The sequence below is a fragment of the Nicotiana tabacum genome, chromosome 1 (genome assembly GCF_000715075.1).
Source record: "Nicotiana tabacum cultivar K326 chromosome 1, ASM71507v2, whole genome shotgun sequence".
NCBI lineage: Eukaryota > Viridiplantae > Streptophyta > Magnoliopsida > Solanales > Solanaceae > Nicotiana > Nicotiana tabacum.
The window spans coordinates 4866466-4884940 of record NC_134080.1 but is presented as its reverse complement, the minus strand read 5'-3'; the positions used below and the strand labels follow the sequence as shown (position 1 = coordinate 4884940).

The following is an 18475-nucleotide window of genomic DNA, read 5'->3' as shown; positions in this document are numbered from 1 at the left end:
ATTAGGAAATCCACCTTTTAATATTAATTGATCATATTAACCGTAATTTATTTATTGGAATATAACAAATACTCCTAGGCTCTTTACTCCAATGACAACTTTGAAAAAAAGAAGTCAATTCTTTTTTGATATTGATATCTAAAAAAATCAAATATTGCAAACTAAAAAAAAAGGCAAAAAAAATAAAAATCAATTAAAGTGGACCGGAAGGAATGCGTAAATTATGTGAATAGTCTTGTTATTACTTTACCTTGTGAAATGAAACATCACATATAAGCGAGTAGTTTTTTTATAAAAAAAAAAAAAATCAAGAAAATTCATAGTAGATAAGAGAATAGGATCAAGTAGTATGCTTATCGGTCATCATGGCACACTAGCTAGTCAATTATAATAGGGAAAAAGGCCATTATTACTCCTGTATTATTGGAAATAATGTATGTTTGTCCACCGTTTCACTTTACGTTAAATACCCACCCTACTGTTAACAAAGTTGATGTAATTGCCCCTAACCTAATGGATGGTCAATGTGGCAGCTCACCCATTCTATTTTTTCCAATCAGCTGCCAAGTCAGCTTTCCATTAAGTTGAAAGCCCCAAAACCCAACCTTTGCAGCCTTCCAGCTGCAAAGGTTAATGGAAAGCTAACTTGGCAGCTGACTTGGAAAAAATGGAGGAGGTCAGCTGTCACATCGATCAGTCGTGGACAATTACATCAACTTTGTTAACGGTAGGATGTGTATTGAACGTAAAGTGAAACGGAGAACAAACGTGTATTATTTCTAATAGTAGAGGGCCAATAATGGCCTTTTTCCCATTATAATAAGAGTGTTTCTCAATTGATTTTTTCTTTTATTGTAGCCTTGGTCAACAAAGAAGATGTCAATTTAAGAACATAAAGCATAGAGAGGACGATTCATTTACTTTTCTTGACAAACAATATATTAGAGTGTGTGTATGTGTATATGTGTGTGTATGGATAACTTTGAGTTAATTTTAGTTAATACCTCCCTAAGGATTGTTTTAAAAAAAAAAAAAAAAAAAAAAGAGAGAGAAAGACAGCTAAAATCGTGGGAACATATTTAAATCAGCCCCAAAAGAAACGGAATTGTGTCAACGGCCATTTCAATTCTGAATTCCAAGGAAGCAGCCTTTCCATTTTCTTCAGGTTGGCAAGAAAAATGCTACAAGAAACCAAGAATCTTCTAATAATATAGTATGAAAAAACTAGCAGAAAATTTAACCGTAAAATACACTGGTTCTTTTGTCATTTTTAGATCAACCTACATTTTTCAGCCTTGGTAATTTAAATGCTACCATTGTTTGAGAAATTTTTGGATTGGTTGCCCTTATTTCATAAGTTTCTTGGCCTGTTTCCTTAATACCACATTGTTATAATTTGATCATATCCAGTTTTTTCTTACCAGAAAGGCGGTTTCTTGTTCAGATAAAAAAATGGGCTGGTGCTGAGTTTCTATTGGATTCATTGCAATCTAATAGAAATCAGCATTTCGCTTTTTCAAGGTGCAAATCCAACTCATGAATAACTAACAATTTTCCCTATTTTTGATGTTAGGTATGTATTTTCACTCTATAAGTTTTTTTGCTTCATATTTTTCAAATTAATTAATTCTATCCGAAACATCCGGAAGGGGAGCCTTGGTGGAGCAACGGTAGACCTATAGGTCACGGGTTCGAACCGTGAAATCAGCCACCGATGCTTGCATCAGGGTAGGCTGCCTACATCACATCCTTTAGGGTGCGGCCCTTCTCCGGACCTTGCGTGCATGCGGGATACTTTGTGCACCGGGCAATCCTTTTCTTTTTTATCAGAAACATCCTCTACCGTAAATTCTGCGTATACCTCACCCTCTTCAGACCCCATATGTGGAATTATACTGGGTATGTTGTTGGTGTTGCTCCATATGATGCAATCTTATTGCTAATCTTGCCAGCTTTAATGCTAAATTAGTCTTAGGCCATGATTAATATCATTAATTGATGTTCATTTCTTTTTCATGCAATGCAATCTCTACTAGTGTTGGTATTTTTAAGCATACTAAATTTTTTTATTTGAGATGTTTTCTTGAACTTTGTACATGTAAAACTGCAGGATGGATCAATTCAGGCAGATTGGTGAGGTAGTAGGGAGCCTAAAGGCTCTAATGGTATTGAAACATGACATTCAAATAAATCAGAAACAATGTTGTCTTCTATTTGACATGTATGTACAAGCTTTCGATACAATATCCGAGGGGATTAAGCATAATTTAAGGTTAAATGAGAGGAATACAAAGTGGAAAGCACTTGAGCATCCAATGAGAGAACTTCATAGGATCTTTAAGGAAGGCGAAATGAACATAAAAAGTTGTTTGGATGTGAAAGATTGGTGGGGGAAAGCCATAAGTTTACATCTCAACAAGGATTGTATTGAGTTTCATATTCATAACTTGCTCTGTTGTTTCCCTGTTGTGATTGAGGCTATTGAGACAGCTGCAGAAATCTCAGGATTCGACGAGGAAGATATGCAGAAGAGGAGAACTGCACTCGCCAAGAAGTACGAGGGTGAAATGTGTGATCCGAGGTTTTTTCAGTGGATGTTTGGGAAACAATACTTAGTCACTAGAGAGATATGCAGTGAATTGGATAGTTCTTGGAAAGAAGATAAATGGTATCTTCTTGAAATGATAAGGCAAAAGAAAACAGAAAATTTGGCGATGAACGAGCAAAGGCTGGCAGATTTGATGCTCAAGAAACTAAATGGATCAGAAAAACTCAACAAAATAATGCTCTTGCCTAGTTCAATCTTGATTGGAGCAAGCGACTATCATGTGAAAAGGCGTCTAGGATCGTGGGGAGGACATGTTAAGGAGATTAATTGGTTAGGAGAAACTTTTGCTTTGAGGAATTTTTTTGGAGAGCTAATTGAACCACTAGTCGATGAAATTTCTCTGGTGTTATCGCTTTCTCACCCCAACATTCTGCAATATCACTGTGGTTTTTATGATGAAGAAAGGAAAGAAGGGTACCTTGTTATGGAGCTGATGAACAAAAGTTTAGCCACTTATATAAAAGAGCATTCCGGCCAAAGGAAGAGAGGACCATTTCCTATCCCGGTTGCAGTTGATATTATGCTTCAGATTGCGAGAGGAATGGAGTATTTGCACTCGAGAAAGATCTATCACGGAGAGCTGAATCCATCTAACGTGCTCCTCAAACCAAGAAATTCCTCCGCGGAGAGTTATTTTCATGCAAAAGTCAAAGGCTTCGGGTTAACCTCTATTAAGAGTAATTACAAAGCGGCCAATTCCAATGCTGCTGATTCTTTCATATGGCATGCACCAGAAGTTTTGGCTGAACAAGAAAAGTCGGAAAGCAAATGCACTTACAAGTACACAGAGAAAGCTGATGTTTATAGCTATGGGATGGTATGCTTTCAGCTTTTAACGGGGAAAGCTCCATTCGATGAACATCTGCAAGGGGAGAAAATGGCGCGAAATATTAGAACAGGAGAGAGACCTCTCTTTCCATATCCCTCACCTAAATATCTCGCAAATTTGACCAGAAAATGCTGGCAAACGAATCCAAATCTTCGTCCTAGTTTCTCTTCTCTATGCAGAATCTTGCATTATATCAAGAAAGTCCTTGTCATAAATCCAGAACATGGCCAACCTGAATGTCCTCCTCCACTCGTAGACTATTGTGAAATCGAGGCTAGCTACTCAAAGAAATTCCCGGGAGAGGATAGCACTAGTTTGGCCCCGGTGTCACAAATTCCTTTCCAGATGTTCGCTTATAGACTTGTTGAAAAAGAGAAAATTTCTGGAAACTCCAAAGAGAAGCACTGGGATTCATCACATTATGGTTTTTCGGGCCGCAGGACAGCATCAATGCAGAGTGATGATGAGCATATGGCTACAATAGATGATCTCTTTTTCGCTCCAAGTGATCGAAGGTCAGTTTGCTCTGAGATAATAGAGAGGAAAGATTCAAGATTCTTGGATCAGAGGTCAGTCATCTCTGAGACACCACTTAGAAAAGTTTTCTCGTTCGATCAAATGTCAATTTGCTCTGAGAGTCCAGGAGAGAAATTTTTAATGGCAGTAGCTAATGAAAAGACGATTTTTGCTGATATTCCCGAAAGGAAAGCAATACTAACACCATCAGGCGATCAGTGCTCACCGCGGACTGATACATCCGAGAGAACTATTTTATCAATGAGAAAGAACCAAAAGCTGAAGTTTTTAGAAAACCAGGAGAATGCTATGTCTCCTAAGACAGGTGACAGAAAACTTTCATCGAGTGTAGCAGCCGAGCAGAAATTAGCGTCTCCTGGGATTTCAGAGAAGAAAAATTCATCAGGCGATCAGATAAGTACTAGTTCTGAGATTCAAGAAAAGGAACACACTTCAGTTGATCAGAAATTAATGATTTCTGCAATTCCAGAGGAGAAAAATTCATCTGATGATCAGGAACTAAAATGTAACGAAATTCCAGAAAAGAAGCAGTCATCAACAGCTAATGTCAAGCCCGTTCGTGGTGATTCTACACAAAGGAAAACTCTGTCGAGAAGAACGAAACCCAAGAATCCAGAGAAGAAAGTGTTATCAAGTCCAGAAGCCAATCAAAGCTCAATGTCATCTGAGAATTCTGAGACAACTGCATCCAAACCAAGAAATTCAAAGGTATCAGTAAAGAAAGCTACACTGCACAAAAAACTACAGGACAGAGAGAGTAGCACTGCACCAGGTTAGCTCTTCTATCTCTTGGCTTACAGAGATTTCAACTTGCTTGTTGTTTTTGTTAGGGGACTATTTTGTTTGGACTCTTCAACATAAACATAAATTGAATGGCTTTTTGCAGAGAAACTGATGGACTCGTCGCCAAGATCTTCACCAGCTAGAGTCAAGAAAATACAATCATCAACAATGTCTTCTCCAACACAAACACCAAAAACTTCTTCATTTCCAAGATCACCAGCAATCACCTCAAATGGAAATGGATATGGATATCAGTCCCCAAGTGCATCACCACTAAATCCATGTTCGCGCTGCGCCAGAGTAAACCGAGAGTGCCATTTTCCCTCTGCTATGAGCCCACATAGACCAAAGAAACCTCATAGCAACAGCCAATGAGTTCACAACAGTTGACAATGTTTCATATGGTTTTCAATTTAAATTTGACTAGACAACTTTGCAGCTCAAAATTTTGATGCAAAGGATGGATTGACTTTGTGCATTACGCTTATCCGTTAGGTTTTTACTTGTTGGATATGAATTATTTAACTTTTGGGGGGTCTGTACTGTCTGGATTACACAGGTTTTGAATGCTGTTCAGCTATTCACAACTGCTAAGTTCAGGAAGAAAATCTGCTATTTACATTTCTCAATCATAGTATTGAAATTTCATTCACATGAAATTGGTTTTCACTTGAAGCAGTTTTGACCTGCATATTTTAATAAATATGTTACTGCAGATTTTCTTCTGTTTTATGTCATTAGATCAATGGAGATCAAAACAGTAAAATTTTGTCATCTGTACCACAATATGGCACAAAGAAATGCCGAAAGTATTAAAATTCATCTGACAGTCGATGTACAAATTTCCTATATAATGCTTATGTAAGAAGGAAATTATGACATGTACAACCAACTCATCATCAACTAAACTGCTCCTGTAAGACATGATTTTACAATGGTCGTATCTATCTGGATGTACAAAGGAACATCACACACACCAACAAAATTTATCTTGACTGCAATTTCATATGATGGACAGAGCACTCAGCTACACCCTGCGCCTTCTAAAATATGGAGGATATCACTACTGTGCTTGCATCGATTCTGAGGGATATTTCAAGATTCAGTCAATAAGGTGGCAAAATGGCTCGTCTCCACCTATCAGACGCTTGCATTGCATCTTTGGGAACGCTACATTACATTGGGCCTAAGCGAGTAATTTCAGCGTTCACTGCCTTTCCAGCAAACTCCTTCCACCATACTACTGGTTTCTGTTCAGCTTCCTAAACTTTTGGATCTTACAACCCCACAATTGTCAAGACAGATTGAGCAGGCTTGGGTGCCTTCCCTGAGTTTAACCTTAATACTTTTAGAGAAGATATCCCAGAATTTCTCAAGGAATCATACAGCTGCATTTCAGCATGATCCACACAAAGATTCCCAGGACATTTGAGGAGGAAGGAGCAATTGAAGGCTGCAATTTTTCACCTGGTCCACATCTAAACCATCTCTAGTAGTTTTATGCAGCCACTGGAATTGGCAGCAAGAACCGTGTTTGACTTCCGTCTCCAACAAACACTTGAAACAAACTGCCCATTGTCGTCATCAGTCTCTTTACCAGAGATTGGATCAATAGAGCCAAACTTGTGAGAAGTAATAGGCATAGGCAGAGATTTGTAATAAGAGAAGACCTGCAGGAAAGAGATAAGCCAGTAATAAGAAAAATCTTCTCCTTTTTCTGTATGTTTATCCATTTCACCTCATTTGGAGATGTCAAGAAAGTTGGCAGAAAAATTAATTTCTTGAGAGATTTACAGCAAAGAAAAAGTAAAGGAAAAAATATCATTTTCTGAATGCATTCGTTTGAAAGAAAAAGGAAACTGTAATACAAGAACAAGCCAATCTTCAAGTTTCGTACACGTTTTGCAAGAAATGAGGCAGGAATTTTTTAAAGTTTCAGCTGCTTTTCTGTACTTTCCAGAACAGATGGGCAAAAAGGCAAGAAAATTAATTTCCAACAGTTTTGTTTTTCCTTGCTTAGCAGCCAAAAGGTAGCTTTGGGTCAAAGAAAGCAGTCGGGGAAATATAGTCTACCATAACAATGTGTCTTAGTATAACAAATTGGTGCAATAAATACACAAACAGTAGTCTATTCGCATTTTCTGTGATCTCAGCATGAAGCTTCTAATCTCTTTTAGAGATGCTCCTATTAAATACAGAAAGCGGGTTAAACAATTTTTCCTTTCTAAAGAAAAACATGGTTTCAAATGAGGAAATTGTAATCTGCAACAGCGGTTCTTTTTTCTGAGGGAATGGTGTCGCAAATGGTTAGCAGATGTGTTTCTTCTGCAACATCTATTTCTATACTATATTAAAAGCACGAACGCTCTTAGCGAAATGTCATTCGCCTTTTTTACCCTCAAAAATAAATTTCACATTGGACATAATTGTAATTTAAGTTACTTTCCTAATATATAGGGTATTTAAATCACCTAAAATTTTGGTAATTAAATATTTCCTTATTGAACTAAGTAAGAAGTCCTAATTTTTAGTCTTTGGCCATCATAACATATATTAATTAATAAGAAAATGTGAGTTTTTTTACACCCAATAGAATACTATTTAATAACGCTTTACGCGAGTTCTTTAATAATATTTACCTACAATAAAGGACTAAAATTTAAAGCAAATGCTTTTTCTTTTCATTTCAAACTTGATATATATATATTTTTTTTTTTTTATTTGCACCGGGTGTCCGAGTCTCTAAGAGCCCCGACTAATCCGGGGGTGCACAGGCCCTAGGCAGGAGTTTCCCGCAAGTGCACCACGGTTAATTCAGGTTTTACCCAGTCCGATGGCCCTCAGAAATTGTTTGCACCCAGTGGGTTTCGAACTTGAGACCTTGAAAGGGAGTAAACCCCAAGGCTCAAGTCAATTGCCACCAGGCCAACCCCCGAGGGTTTATATATATATATATATAGAGAGAGAGAGAGAGAGAGAGAGAAAGTCCCTCAATTTTATGCTAAATATTATTAGAAATACTTCATTTAATAGCTATTTAATTATTTTTTAAAATATTTAAGAGCTTAAAATTAATTAAAATTTACTTATTGATTTGTTTCTTATTTGAACCATGGAGAAAGTGATTTGTTTCTTATTTGAACCATGGAGAAGGTTAAACTTTGTTTTTTCTTTTCATTTCGAACTTTGTATAAGTCTTACAAGTAAACCATATATAAATGATAGAAAAATAAAATAAAGGAAAAATAAAAAAGTTTTAAGAAAGAAGAGGTATGGGTTCTTGGACAATAGCGTAGATAGTTCACTTTTTAAAAATATACAAGACTAACACTAATAATATTATTCAATATTATACTTTTAACTTACAAAAATTTTAAATGCACTATTGTAATTATGAGCAATATTGAGCAAAAACCAATAAAAAGCATAAAATTAACAAGATAATTTATGAGATTCTTTAATTTTTAATCCACAATATCTAGCTAAATATGAGTGGGTTTATTAGCTAGCTTTCAATTGTAGATTCTCTTACTAGCTTGCTTTATTTCTTCTTCTTTTTTAATGTCTCTTTTTGTTTATTATTGCACTTTGATTTTGTGTTTATTTAATGTTCGTAGATTATTAGGCACCTGCTTATGTGTTGTAAGTTGTATCCTTCAAGATTATTTAGATTACTAAGGTTCTTGCCCGTAAAACTGAAATTCTGAAATTATAATTTGGAACAAATTTTAAGTTGAATTATTGATGTTGAGGACTTCTAAGATAGTTTCTTTAATTATTGTCTTAGTTATGCACAATCAATATTCATGATCATCTTTAGGAACTTACACTTTTATTTTATAATTTAATACATAAATTTATATTCATTGAGACAGGATTCACGTGCATCGCGCGTACCCCAAGTCTAGTACAGAAGAATACTCAGACCTCAGTTTAAGGAACCTAAAATGTAGGACATCCAATAACTTGATCAATCAAATCAAAATTATCAATGTCAATGATATGTGACCGCATATATCCCCGTACGAGTAAAACTTAACACCTCAACCCTCCATTCCTATTAGGTCCCATCTTCAGTCATAGGAATAGAAGAGATTCATATTTATACATTCCTCATTAAAACGGGGAGCAGGAACATACCTCATTTGTTTCTGACCCGCAAGTTATGTATCCTTCGTTCACAGACATCCCCACAAAGTTCTGAGAATAAAAGAGAAGACGTCAATTCGTACACCGACAGCGAAAAGCAGTAATAGTATTATTAAGTTTAAGTGGCAGTTCAGAATTTTGGACTTCACAGATATACAAGCAAAAAAAGACTGATGTTCTATTAATAGCCAACCTTCTCGTTGGTGTGCCCTTTAAGGGTTAAGACACAAGCATCGGCTGAATAGCCACTTGAGTTGGTTTTATTGAGATCCCATATCTTCAGGCTGTTGTCAGTGGATGCAGAAATGAGCGTTTCAGCATCCAAAAATTTTGCATAACTAACAGCTTTCTCATGGCCAGCCAATACACACCAAGGAGCTGAGGTATTTCGAAGATCATAGCAATAAGTCTTGTAATCGGCAGAGCTATAAGCCAGAAAATGACTGGAGTCAGGTGAAAACTGAACACAGCAAACATTTGCTTTGTTTCTGATCGTGCACACGCTGTTCTTCTGCACAAAAGGAGAATTTGATACAATAAGCACTATGAAACAGAAGAAAATGAGATAATATCACATATGGAGCATGTTCTACTGCATTTTTGGGATAAGTTGGGTCATGCCACAGAATCTGAGAGAGGCAGTTGGAGTCTTTGGAAAGTTGATAAATCCATCAAAAATATCTGGCTTATGATCCCTGCAGTTATTTGTTGGTGTCTATGGAATGAGAGAAACCGAAGATGTTTTGATGGAATCTCAACTCCAAACCACTCACGTAAAGCCAAATGTTTTACCACTTCTTTTTGCTGGGCAAAATTGTCCCCAGTAAATAGTAATTAGTACTGGACACTTTTTGGAGTTTGTTAGCACTCTTGTCCTGGACAGAGACATTGTATAGGGCAAGCAACTCACTTTGTTCTTTTGTATTTCTGAGTCCTATAACTAAGCTCCTTGAAATACAGCATCTTCTTGATGCCTTTTCTTTTAAGGAAACAAATTACTTCATCAAATACTTTTTTTATTCCTTCATTTTTCAATTTTCTTGGATTCAGTTGTTCACTAATATATAATTAAGGGAACTATGTAGGTGACTTTTCTTTTTTCCATGATTTACAAACAGAGATAACTTATATATCTCTATTTCCTCATGGCGCCAATGCACCCAAAAGAGACAAGCAAGCCATGTCTAACTCTCATTTCATGGGCAAGTCGAACGTTCACATCCCTTGACATATTCATCTTTTCTAATTTTAAGTGGAATACAAGGTAGAAGTGAGAGAGGAGGTAGAGAAGTCAAAGAAAGGTGGTTTGCATTGTTAAATTAGACCAAAACATCTATATCAAGCTTCTTTGCAGATTCAAGGGCACCTGAATGAGAGAATCAACTTTCCAGCAATAAGATGGAGGTAAAATTAACCCGGGGGGGGGGGGGGGACTTCTCAGTTATAACATGGAGGTACAATGGAGAACAGGGAAGCATGCCTCGTTGATGCTCCAAAGTTTCACCAAATGATCGTCACTTCCACTAGCTAACTTTGTGGGATCCACACGAGAAAAGTCTACAGACCATGCCCTTTCATTATGCTCAGTCAACTGCGAAAAAGCTTGACCAGTAGACGCATCCCATAACTGAAATCATTGACAGTGTCAAGAAGTTCAGACAAAACTAGTGAACTTAACACCAGCATATACAGGTCAGAGTTAATGAGCGGCAAAAGACGAGAGAAATTAAGCAGTATGTGTAATACGTAATAGTCATATAAGGGTGAAGTAAATACCAGACCAAGACCAGCAAAATCAAATTGTGAGAGAAAGAGAACAGACTTGAAGAGACACAAAGTCTAGAAGACTCGCACAATTTATTTAAGTTGTTTAAAAAGTATATCAAAAGGCATTTTAGGAGATATGCAAAAAGAAGATGAGGTAGCTATGTCATTCAAGAGTGAACAAGAATCATGATACTGTGCATGCTCATGGTTAATATCAGAGAGACCAGAAAAATGAAAATGTGGGAAACAGAAGACAAACTGAAAGAGCAAAAGCCTAGAAGATCCCAATGATTAATCAACCTCCGTCAATCCCGCATCAGTTAGGAGATATTTAGATCTCAGACTTGTCTATACATGTTTTTTTTTTTTGAAAAGGTAACATATTATATATAAATAAAAGACTACACAAAAGCTGCGAAGTCACCCATAATTACAAGGAGGCCTAATAAGAAAAGACACTCCTAATCCTTTGTCTTCTCATAAGGATTCTAAAACATCAAAAATAGAATCCTGATCTTCTAAATATTCTCCTTTACACCAAAAGTAAAAAAGAACTAAACATTTCATTTTCATCTTTTGAATGTTACTGTATCTATCTTCAAAGCATCTTTGATTTCCTTCTTCCCAGATTGTCCACCAGATGCAAGATGGGACAATCTTCCATCTATCTTTATTACTGGATAGCTTGCCTTCTCTATTTTTCTTGGCATAACCCACAATATTCCCCTCAAATTGATGAATATCCTCCATAATTGTAAAGTCACGCTACATTGCAAAAAGAGATGATTAATTGTCTCTGCCTCCTCTTCACTCTATACATGTTTAACTAGGTTAATCCCAAATTTTAGGTAATATTCCTATACGTGAAAGAATGAAAAGCCTACCCAGGTCGCATCCAAATAGAATTAGTAACGTAACCTAGAGTACATGGGCAGTTGCAGACTCATCATTTAGAGGCCTCGTGTTACCTGCCAAAGGTCCTAGCTTCACCTTAATCGACTACATTAATCCAACACTTCCAAAGTGACCTCTCGTTTTCCAAGGGTCTCGACATCCTCTCTGTCTCTGTGAAATTTCATGTCCTCCAACATTTGAACCCTAAACCCCAAGTTCAGATAACAAGGGATCAATACTCGATGTTTTTTCTACCTGATAAGAGGGATAAATGTTAGTAAATCTTGCTCATGAGAAATAACTCCCATCTACCATCATCAATTGTACACTTCTGAACAATTATCTCTTTGCACATCAGAGTAAGGATCATTCCAACCCTCTCTCAGTTGAAACTTGAAAGTGCTCCAAATCCAAATGTATTTCTAGTGGACGGGTCAATTTATCCTCTGGAACAAGGTACATCATTCACAGGCTCAAAGTACATGTTTACAAGCTTCTAGATTGCTAGGATAAAAGAAAAAAAATAATTCCTTGACATAGAGCACAGCAGATAAGTCCAAGCTCTCTCATGCTAAAGTGCAACTCACGCAAAGTGAAAGATGTGCGATGAACATAAGACTTTGAGCTTGGCGTTCCATGTTTGAATATAAATCAGACAAATAGACATCATAAGCAATAAATGAGCGTGGGACAGGTTCAACATACACACAACGCAATGCTCTACCAATGCAACTGGAAGAAAACTAAAATAAAATACACACCTTAACCGCACCATCATAGTCAGTGGTAGCCAGATAGTTCCTGATATAACTGTTCCAGCAAATGCAGCTGAGCTTAGATTTGTTTGACATCTCGATAACTGGGTAATGAATGTCGACAGAATCATTAAAGAGGGCATGATACTCAAATACTTTAATTTTCTTCGACACCCCACCAGCAGCTAAATATTCCTCATCCCTGTCAAAGCTTAGAGAACAAATGACATTTGCAGAATTATTCAGATCTGTATTTCTTAATATTCCCCTTACTCTGAACTTGCTATACCGAGCATACTTGCATAAGCCATCAAAAAAATCCCCAACCTGATCTGTGGGTCTATACTTCTCATTATCATTTCCTGTCGAGACAAAGTTCTCCTGATTATTAAAGATTTCTTCAGTTCTACGGACCATGGCAACATCATCAGAAGGCTGAATATTGGATCGCGTATAGAAGTAAGCCCTCTCAAGCTGCCTGATATTCTTGATCAATCTAGTTTCACTCTCACATACAGGTGGAAGCTTCGGATACGCATCTGAACTTGATACTCCTTTCTGAATAAACCTGTTCTCCCACAAAACAAGAGATTCCCGGTGTGAGGAAGAACACCGGCCGTTGCTGCTTTGGCGTCTCTGAACCTCTTGGACATCTGCTTCTATACATTTGAGTTCTTCCACTAGCTTTGAGGCATCCTTCTGCTTTTGATCTTGCAGTGACATGAGGAAGTACAACAACAGTTGTGACTCAGATTCCTCTTCGTGAATAGACGACAGTGATAAATCTCCACGTAATTCTTTAATACCACCAATAACTTCAGACTGTAAAATTTCCCTGTTCCAAAGCAATAATGAGATAACTGAAGTACTGTGAAAATACTAATAAAAAAAGAAGACTGAAAAAGAAACCAGGAGGTTTCAGTGCACACATGACTATAAGTTAACGTTTCACATTTAGAAAATCACAAATTTTAAGTGAGCGAGGAAGTTCCGATACATAGCAGCACTTCACTAAAGCTCATTAAATTAGGGTCAAAAGAATGTAAACAACGGCAAGAGAAGCCAGCAATCATTAGCTTGAGCTCATTTCTCCATAGGCATTCACACATATTCTCAGTTAAGGAGCCACGAGGAAACAAACAGATCCAAAAATTTTGACCACCTTGTTGTTGGACGTGCTGAAGGTTCTGGATGAAGCAGCCAAAGACAAAATCCAGCTTCTTTGGGATGCTCTGACAAGAAACAAGAGGGAAGAATCCTATGGCGAAGATCAAGCATTGCAGCTGCATGAGACCTTTCACAGTCAAATGAGCTAAGCAACTGAAAGAAAAAAAACCTATATTAGTCCCTAAAATACAGTATCAACTTAGTGCTCTAAGATACCACTTAAAAGGTGGAGAACAGTAGTTTTGCTTGCTTCACTGAGCAAAAGTAGACATATGGATGTTATAGATGCATATTCTGCTAGATATACAAAGATTAAGGATGATCGTAAACTTATCTTAGAGAAAGCGAGATATACCCTAGACCTTGTTAGAGAAATTACAAGAAATATTCTAGATTCTTACACATCCTAGCTGATGAAACTTATATATGATCCACCTTATCCACTACTTAAGCTAGAAATGAGCTAACTACCTCGCTCAAGATTTGACAAAACAGATCTCAAATCCCAGGACGGCATTGAGGAACCAAAGCGACCAAGGGGGGAAATTAAAATTTGAAGAGGAAAAAACAACCCTTAATCAAGAAATTATGATGAATCAAGACATTAATAAATAAGAGCACTATTCACGACAGTGACAGTAAGAGCCAGTTTCTAGGTGATTGAACTTCCTGCAGGAATGAGACAAGAAAAAGAATAGATTTTGACTAGAAGGTTATTCTCAAACCTCAAAGAGAAGAACCCCCAGGCAGTAGATGTTTGATGAAAATGTGCAGCCACCCTCACTGAACTGCTCAGGACTGGTATACCACTTCTTCTCCAAGTTAAAGCTCATGGAAGTCAGCAATGGTTTTGACATAATGGACAGTTGAGGCAATATAAAATTGTTCGAGTTAAGTTCTGTCTTGAGGCAATCCTCTGCATTTGACTCATCTCCATAGCCTTGTGCAGCATTTAACTTAGTGTTTGTGCAAGCAGATTTATGGCCTGACATGAAGGGATATTGAGACCACCTCCTATTAAGGTGCGTGTCTTCACTAAGTTTTTGCTTCTTCACACAGGGATCGATCAAGGAAGAAATGCTTTTTCCAGATGAACTCCTCTCTTTCTGATTATGCTCCACCTGAGGAACACCTCGATCAATCACATTTTCAGTGAACTGAGTGCGTACAGATGCTCCAATATATACAACTTGGTTTGAGTGCAACAATTTAAAGGAAGATGGACGCAAGTCTTGTAAGATAATTCCTTGAGAGTGAGCAAAATCCACCAAATCCAGAACTTGTTTGAAAATATACAAGCCTTCAGCTTTGTTCAATTTATTTCCCCCAGCTTTCAGCCGTTCTCTTAAACTGATCCCATCTTGATAGACATTGGGATTAACACTGCAGCCCATTTTGGGGATACCTTGAAAAGGTGAAACGATGGTGGAAGAAGCATTAGGACACTGCGGATACATCTGGCCTTGAGACTCACTAGCAGATACATGGGGTAACTGCTTTTTGCATATGATTCCTTTGCCTTTTAATGTGCTTTTCACAATATATTCAGAAAACCCCGACTTGGAAAAAATCTTCGTCCGGATACCCTCAGAAGAGGGTAATAAATTGTTCGAAACAGCTTTATCACCATTATTCTGCAAATTTTCTCCGTCTAGATTACGATTTTCATTTATTTTTTTCTGATTCTGATTCACAAGTCCGGTAAATAATGTGTCTCCCTCTTCCCCATGTGAGCTTCCGCATGCAGATCCACCTGCTAGCTGATAAAACCACTGGTTTGGCCTAACCTGCATTATTTCTTTATTGCCCAAGGTATCAACTATAGCCAAGTTTTTCCCATTGTAGTTTCTCAGTGTCAATTCTTCAACCATGACCCCAGCATCATTCATACAACGAGGACTAGCACTTGCATGTTCAGAAGATCCAATTCTGTCCAGATTCTTACCATCGAGGATATCTGTAAACAAATTGTGAGTACTCTGGTAATGATCACCTTCACTAAGTGTGACCACTTCATGTGATTGCAGCATATTGGAGTTTCCGGACCTCAAAGTATAGTCATTCTCCTTACTTCGAAGTTGTCTACCATCAAAGGCATCCAGTCCATTCACCTCATCACCAATAGCTTCATCAACAGTTTCTTCCATAATGTCAATATGTTCTAGTTTAATCTAAATAATGCTGCAAATCAGACCTTGTCAAGGAACAGAAAATACTTACATCATATAATAAAATAGTGAATTAATGATAACTCAAGACAAAATGTAAAATTGGAATAAGACTGTGCAAAAATATTTTCCTTTTTTCTTTTGTTTGTCAAAAGGTGATTACATGTATGCTGTTATACTTGTTCAATATGGATCAGATTTTTCAGAGAAGCTCCTTTTAGACGAAAGGACAGAAGGAAACCACTAACAGAAACCGCTACCAGAAGACCTACACCCCCTGCCAGAACCCATCCCCTGACTGCCCCACTAAACTGCAGAGCATTAAAACAATCGCCGGATCATTAGCATTGTGGCGCTACACCAGATCAAGTTTTGGTCAAATTATTGATCTTGAGATTACATGTGCATCATCAGATTGCTTCCACCAAGAAACATCACTTATCCACCAAATAGACCGCCTTAAAATGATGCATTACTGCCATTTTATCAAAAACTGAAGCATGTGTTGAGAGTCGTGCAATCAAATGAGCACACATATGAAGTCAAATTCGAAGGGTGACTTTTAAAGTGGCAACCCAAAAGACACTTTTCCTGACTTTTTTCTTCGAGAATCTAAAACTCATATAAAGTGGTAGGCAAGATTGTTACCATACGCAAAAAGGAGACTCATAGAGTTGCAGCGGCAAAGAAAGCTACTAGTGGGCCCCAAATAATTCCATGTCACAGAATATGCTTCCTTGCTTCTACAAGTCACGGAGTAGCGGTATGTTTTTAGGGTGTTGCTAGTAGAATTGGAATGAAATTTGAGGGCACTGTTAAATCAGGGTATCTGCTTTAGTATTATTTGTTTATTTATGTTTCTTTAGTTTCTAATTGGACATTTTTCTCCACGTTAACAACACAACCCATTACCTATACAAACTTTAGTGTCTTTTCCAATTCTTCTAAAAGCTAGTTCAGGATTTCCATTAGCAAGTTACACTTCCATATTTCTTTGTCAAAAGTTGAGTAAGAAACTAAGCCCAAAGCCTTTCCATTAAGCCAACATATTAACTCCCAACAACAATTCCAACCCAAAAAAGAAATTACTAAATCAATTTCATCATGCTGATCAAGAATAACAAGCAACGAGCACATCTAAACGGATTTTTTTGATAACCGAGAAATCTCCGAGAGCCCGTGGCACACGGTTTGAAACTCGGTGGATAATGGGCTCATCCCCTACCCTTCTCCACTTAAATACCAGGCTTTTGTCTACGACGGGGTTCAAACCCATGACGTGCACCTAACCCACAATTTAAGCTGGGAATTGACCCTGAACACCCTAATTCTTAGTTTTTCTATTAAGCACACACTCCACATCAACATTAGAGAAAATTGGATACACATTTTATATCAGCAAAAACTATTGTCATATTAGCAAGCTTATCCAATACCTCAACACCCAAAATAGCCGAGTAGCTTACTAACTTTAACACTGTATCAATCAACTAATCCTTATCCAAAATCAGTAGGATTTTACACTATAAACCCTCTATATCCATTCCACCACACATAAACATCTCATCCACTCTAATACTACTAAAAAAAGCTTCCTTCTAAGGCAAATTAGGTTAGCTAATTAACAACAAAGAGCAAAATTCAGTTTTTCTTTTCTAATTTTCTTTTCCACCGCCACAAAACAATAAACGACAAACAGTTCAATTGACAACAAATGCATTTACTTTACGGGTACTCAACCAAAAAAAAAACTATAAAACTGAAATTGAAGTGATAAAACGAATGAATCAATTGAAATAATTAGCATTAAAACGTACGAATTTGTGACGGCGACACAATTCATTCATTCCGAAACTTTAAAAAAAAAAACTTCCCTTTTAAGGCAAATTTAGGTTAGCTAGTTAACAACAAAGAGCAAAATCCAATTTTTTTCTCAAATTTTCTTTTCCACTGCCACAAAAAAAATAAAGTACGAACAATTCAATTCACAACACATGCATTCACTTTACGGTACTCAATTGAAGTAATAAAACGAATAATTAATTGAAAAAAATATGCATAAAAACTTACGAATTTGCGACGGCGAAACGGAGAATCGGCAGTGAGCAGAGAGAGTACGAAGCTAAGATTAAAGGAAAGTGGTGAATTTTGTGAGCCATGGAAAAAAAAATGGGCTTAAAAAAGAGTTTGTTTTGTTTTTATAAAGATTGTGTGAAAGAGAAAGAGAAGGGAAAAGAGGGAAAGACTTATCGGACTTTACCTGAAATGGCATAAATATCTCTGGCATCTTATTGGTTGCTTTCAATTTTTTACTCTCAATAATTACTAACCACTAATTAAATGTTTTATATGTTTATTGAGTTTTATTTCACCAGTAAAATAGTGGTTATAAAAGCTTCTCTCGGATAGAATTAAAAATTTAAGCTAAATTGTTTCCAAATTTAGAAAGGGGACATTCTTTTTTGAACGGACCAAAAAAGAAATAGGTTCACATAAACTTGAATGGAGGGAGTATATAATACGGTTAGATTACTTAAAATATATAATAGGATGTGATGTCTTTGTAAAGTTGGAGCAACACTAAATTTATCTATGTGTGATTTATAGGTCACAGGTCCGAGCCGTAAAACCAGTCGCTGATGTTTGCATCAGAATAGGCTCTATGTCACCTCATTTGGGTGCGGCCCTTAACGCAAAAAATTTCGTGCATCAAAAATTAATTGTACTCATAATTTTTATTTAATTTATATTCAATGACAATATGAGGATTTTTATTGAAGAGTATAATCTAACTAGTTATAACCAACTTATCAATTGA

At 36.9% G+C, this 18475-nt stretch overlaps 2 protein-coding genes across 5 annotated transcripts; one reads left to right on the top strand and one right to left on the bottom strand.

Annotated features, from left to right (window-relative positions):
• The first annotated feature begins 1084 nt into the window (after positions 1-1084).
• LOC107800632 (uncharacterized) lies at positions 1085-5222 on the top strand. Its single transcript, XM_016623837.2, has 3 exons — positions 1085-1573; positions 2111-4746; positions 4861-5222. The coding sequence occupies exons 2-3, from the start codon at positions 2112-2114 to the stop codon at positions 5130-5132; spliced, it is 2907 nt and encodes a 968-aa protein (XP_016479323.1). The 5' UTR covers positions 1085-1573; position 2111; the 3' UTR covers positions 5133-5222.
• Positions 5223-5523: 301 nt separating this feature from the next.
• On the bottom strand, positions 5524-17919 carry LOC107800631 (protein SPA1-RELATED 2). 4 transcript variants are annotated; one of them, XM_075230376.1, is made up of 8 exons: positions 17728-17919; positions 14215-15660; positions 13485-13642; positions 12329-13157; positions 10387-10533; positions 9100-9417; positions 8898-8957; positions 5524-6427 (listed from the first exon to the last, which is right to left on the bottom strand). In XM_075230376.1, exons 2-8 carry the CDS (start codon positions 15634-15636, stop codon positions 6236-6238), a joined length of 3126 nt encoding a protein of 1041 aa, XP_075086477.1. In that variant the 5' UTR covers positions 15637-15660; positions 17728-17919; the 3' UTR covers positions 5524-6235. The 4 variants fall into 4 exon arrangements, with proteins under 4 accessions (XP_075086477.1, XP_075086469.1, XP_075086441.1 ...); XM_075230368.1 differs by having other exon boundaries at positions 14215-15683; positions 17728-17906; XM_075230340.1 differs by having other exon boundaries at positions 14215-15670; positions 17728-17870.
• Positions 17920-18475: the final 556 nt, after the last annotated feature.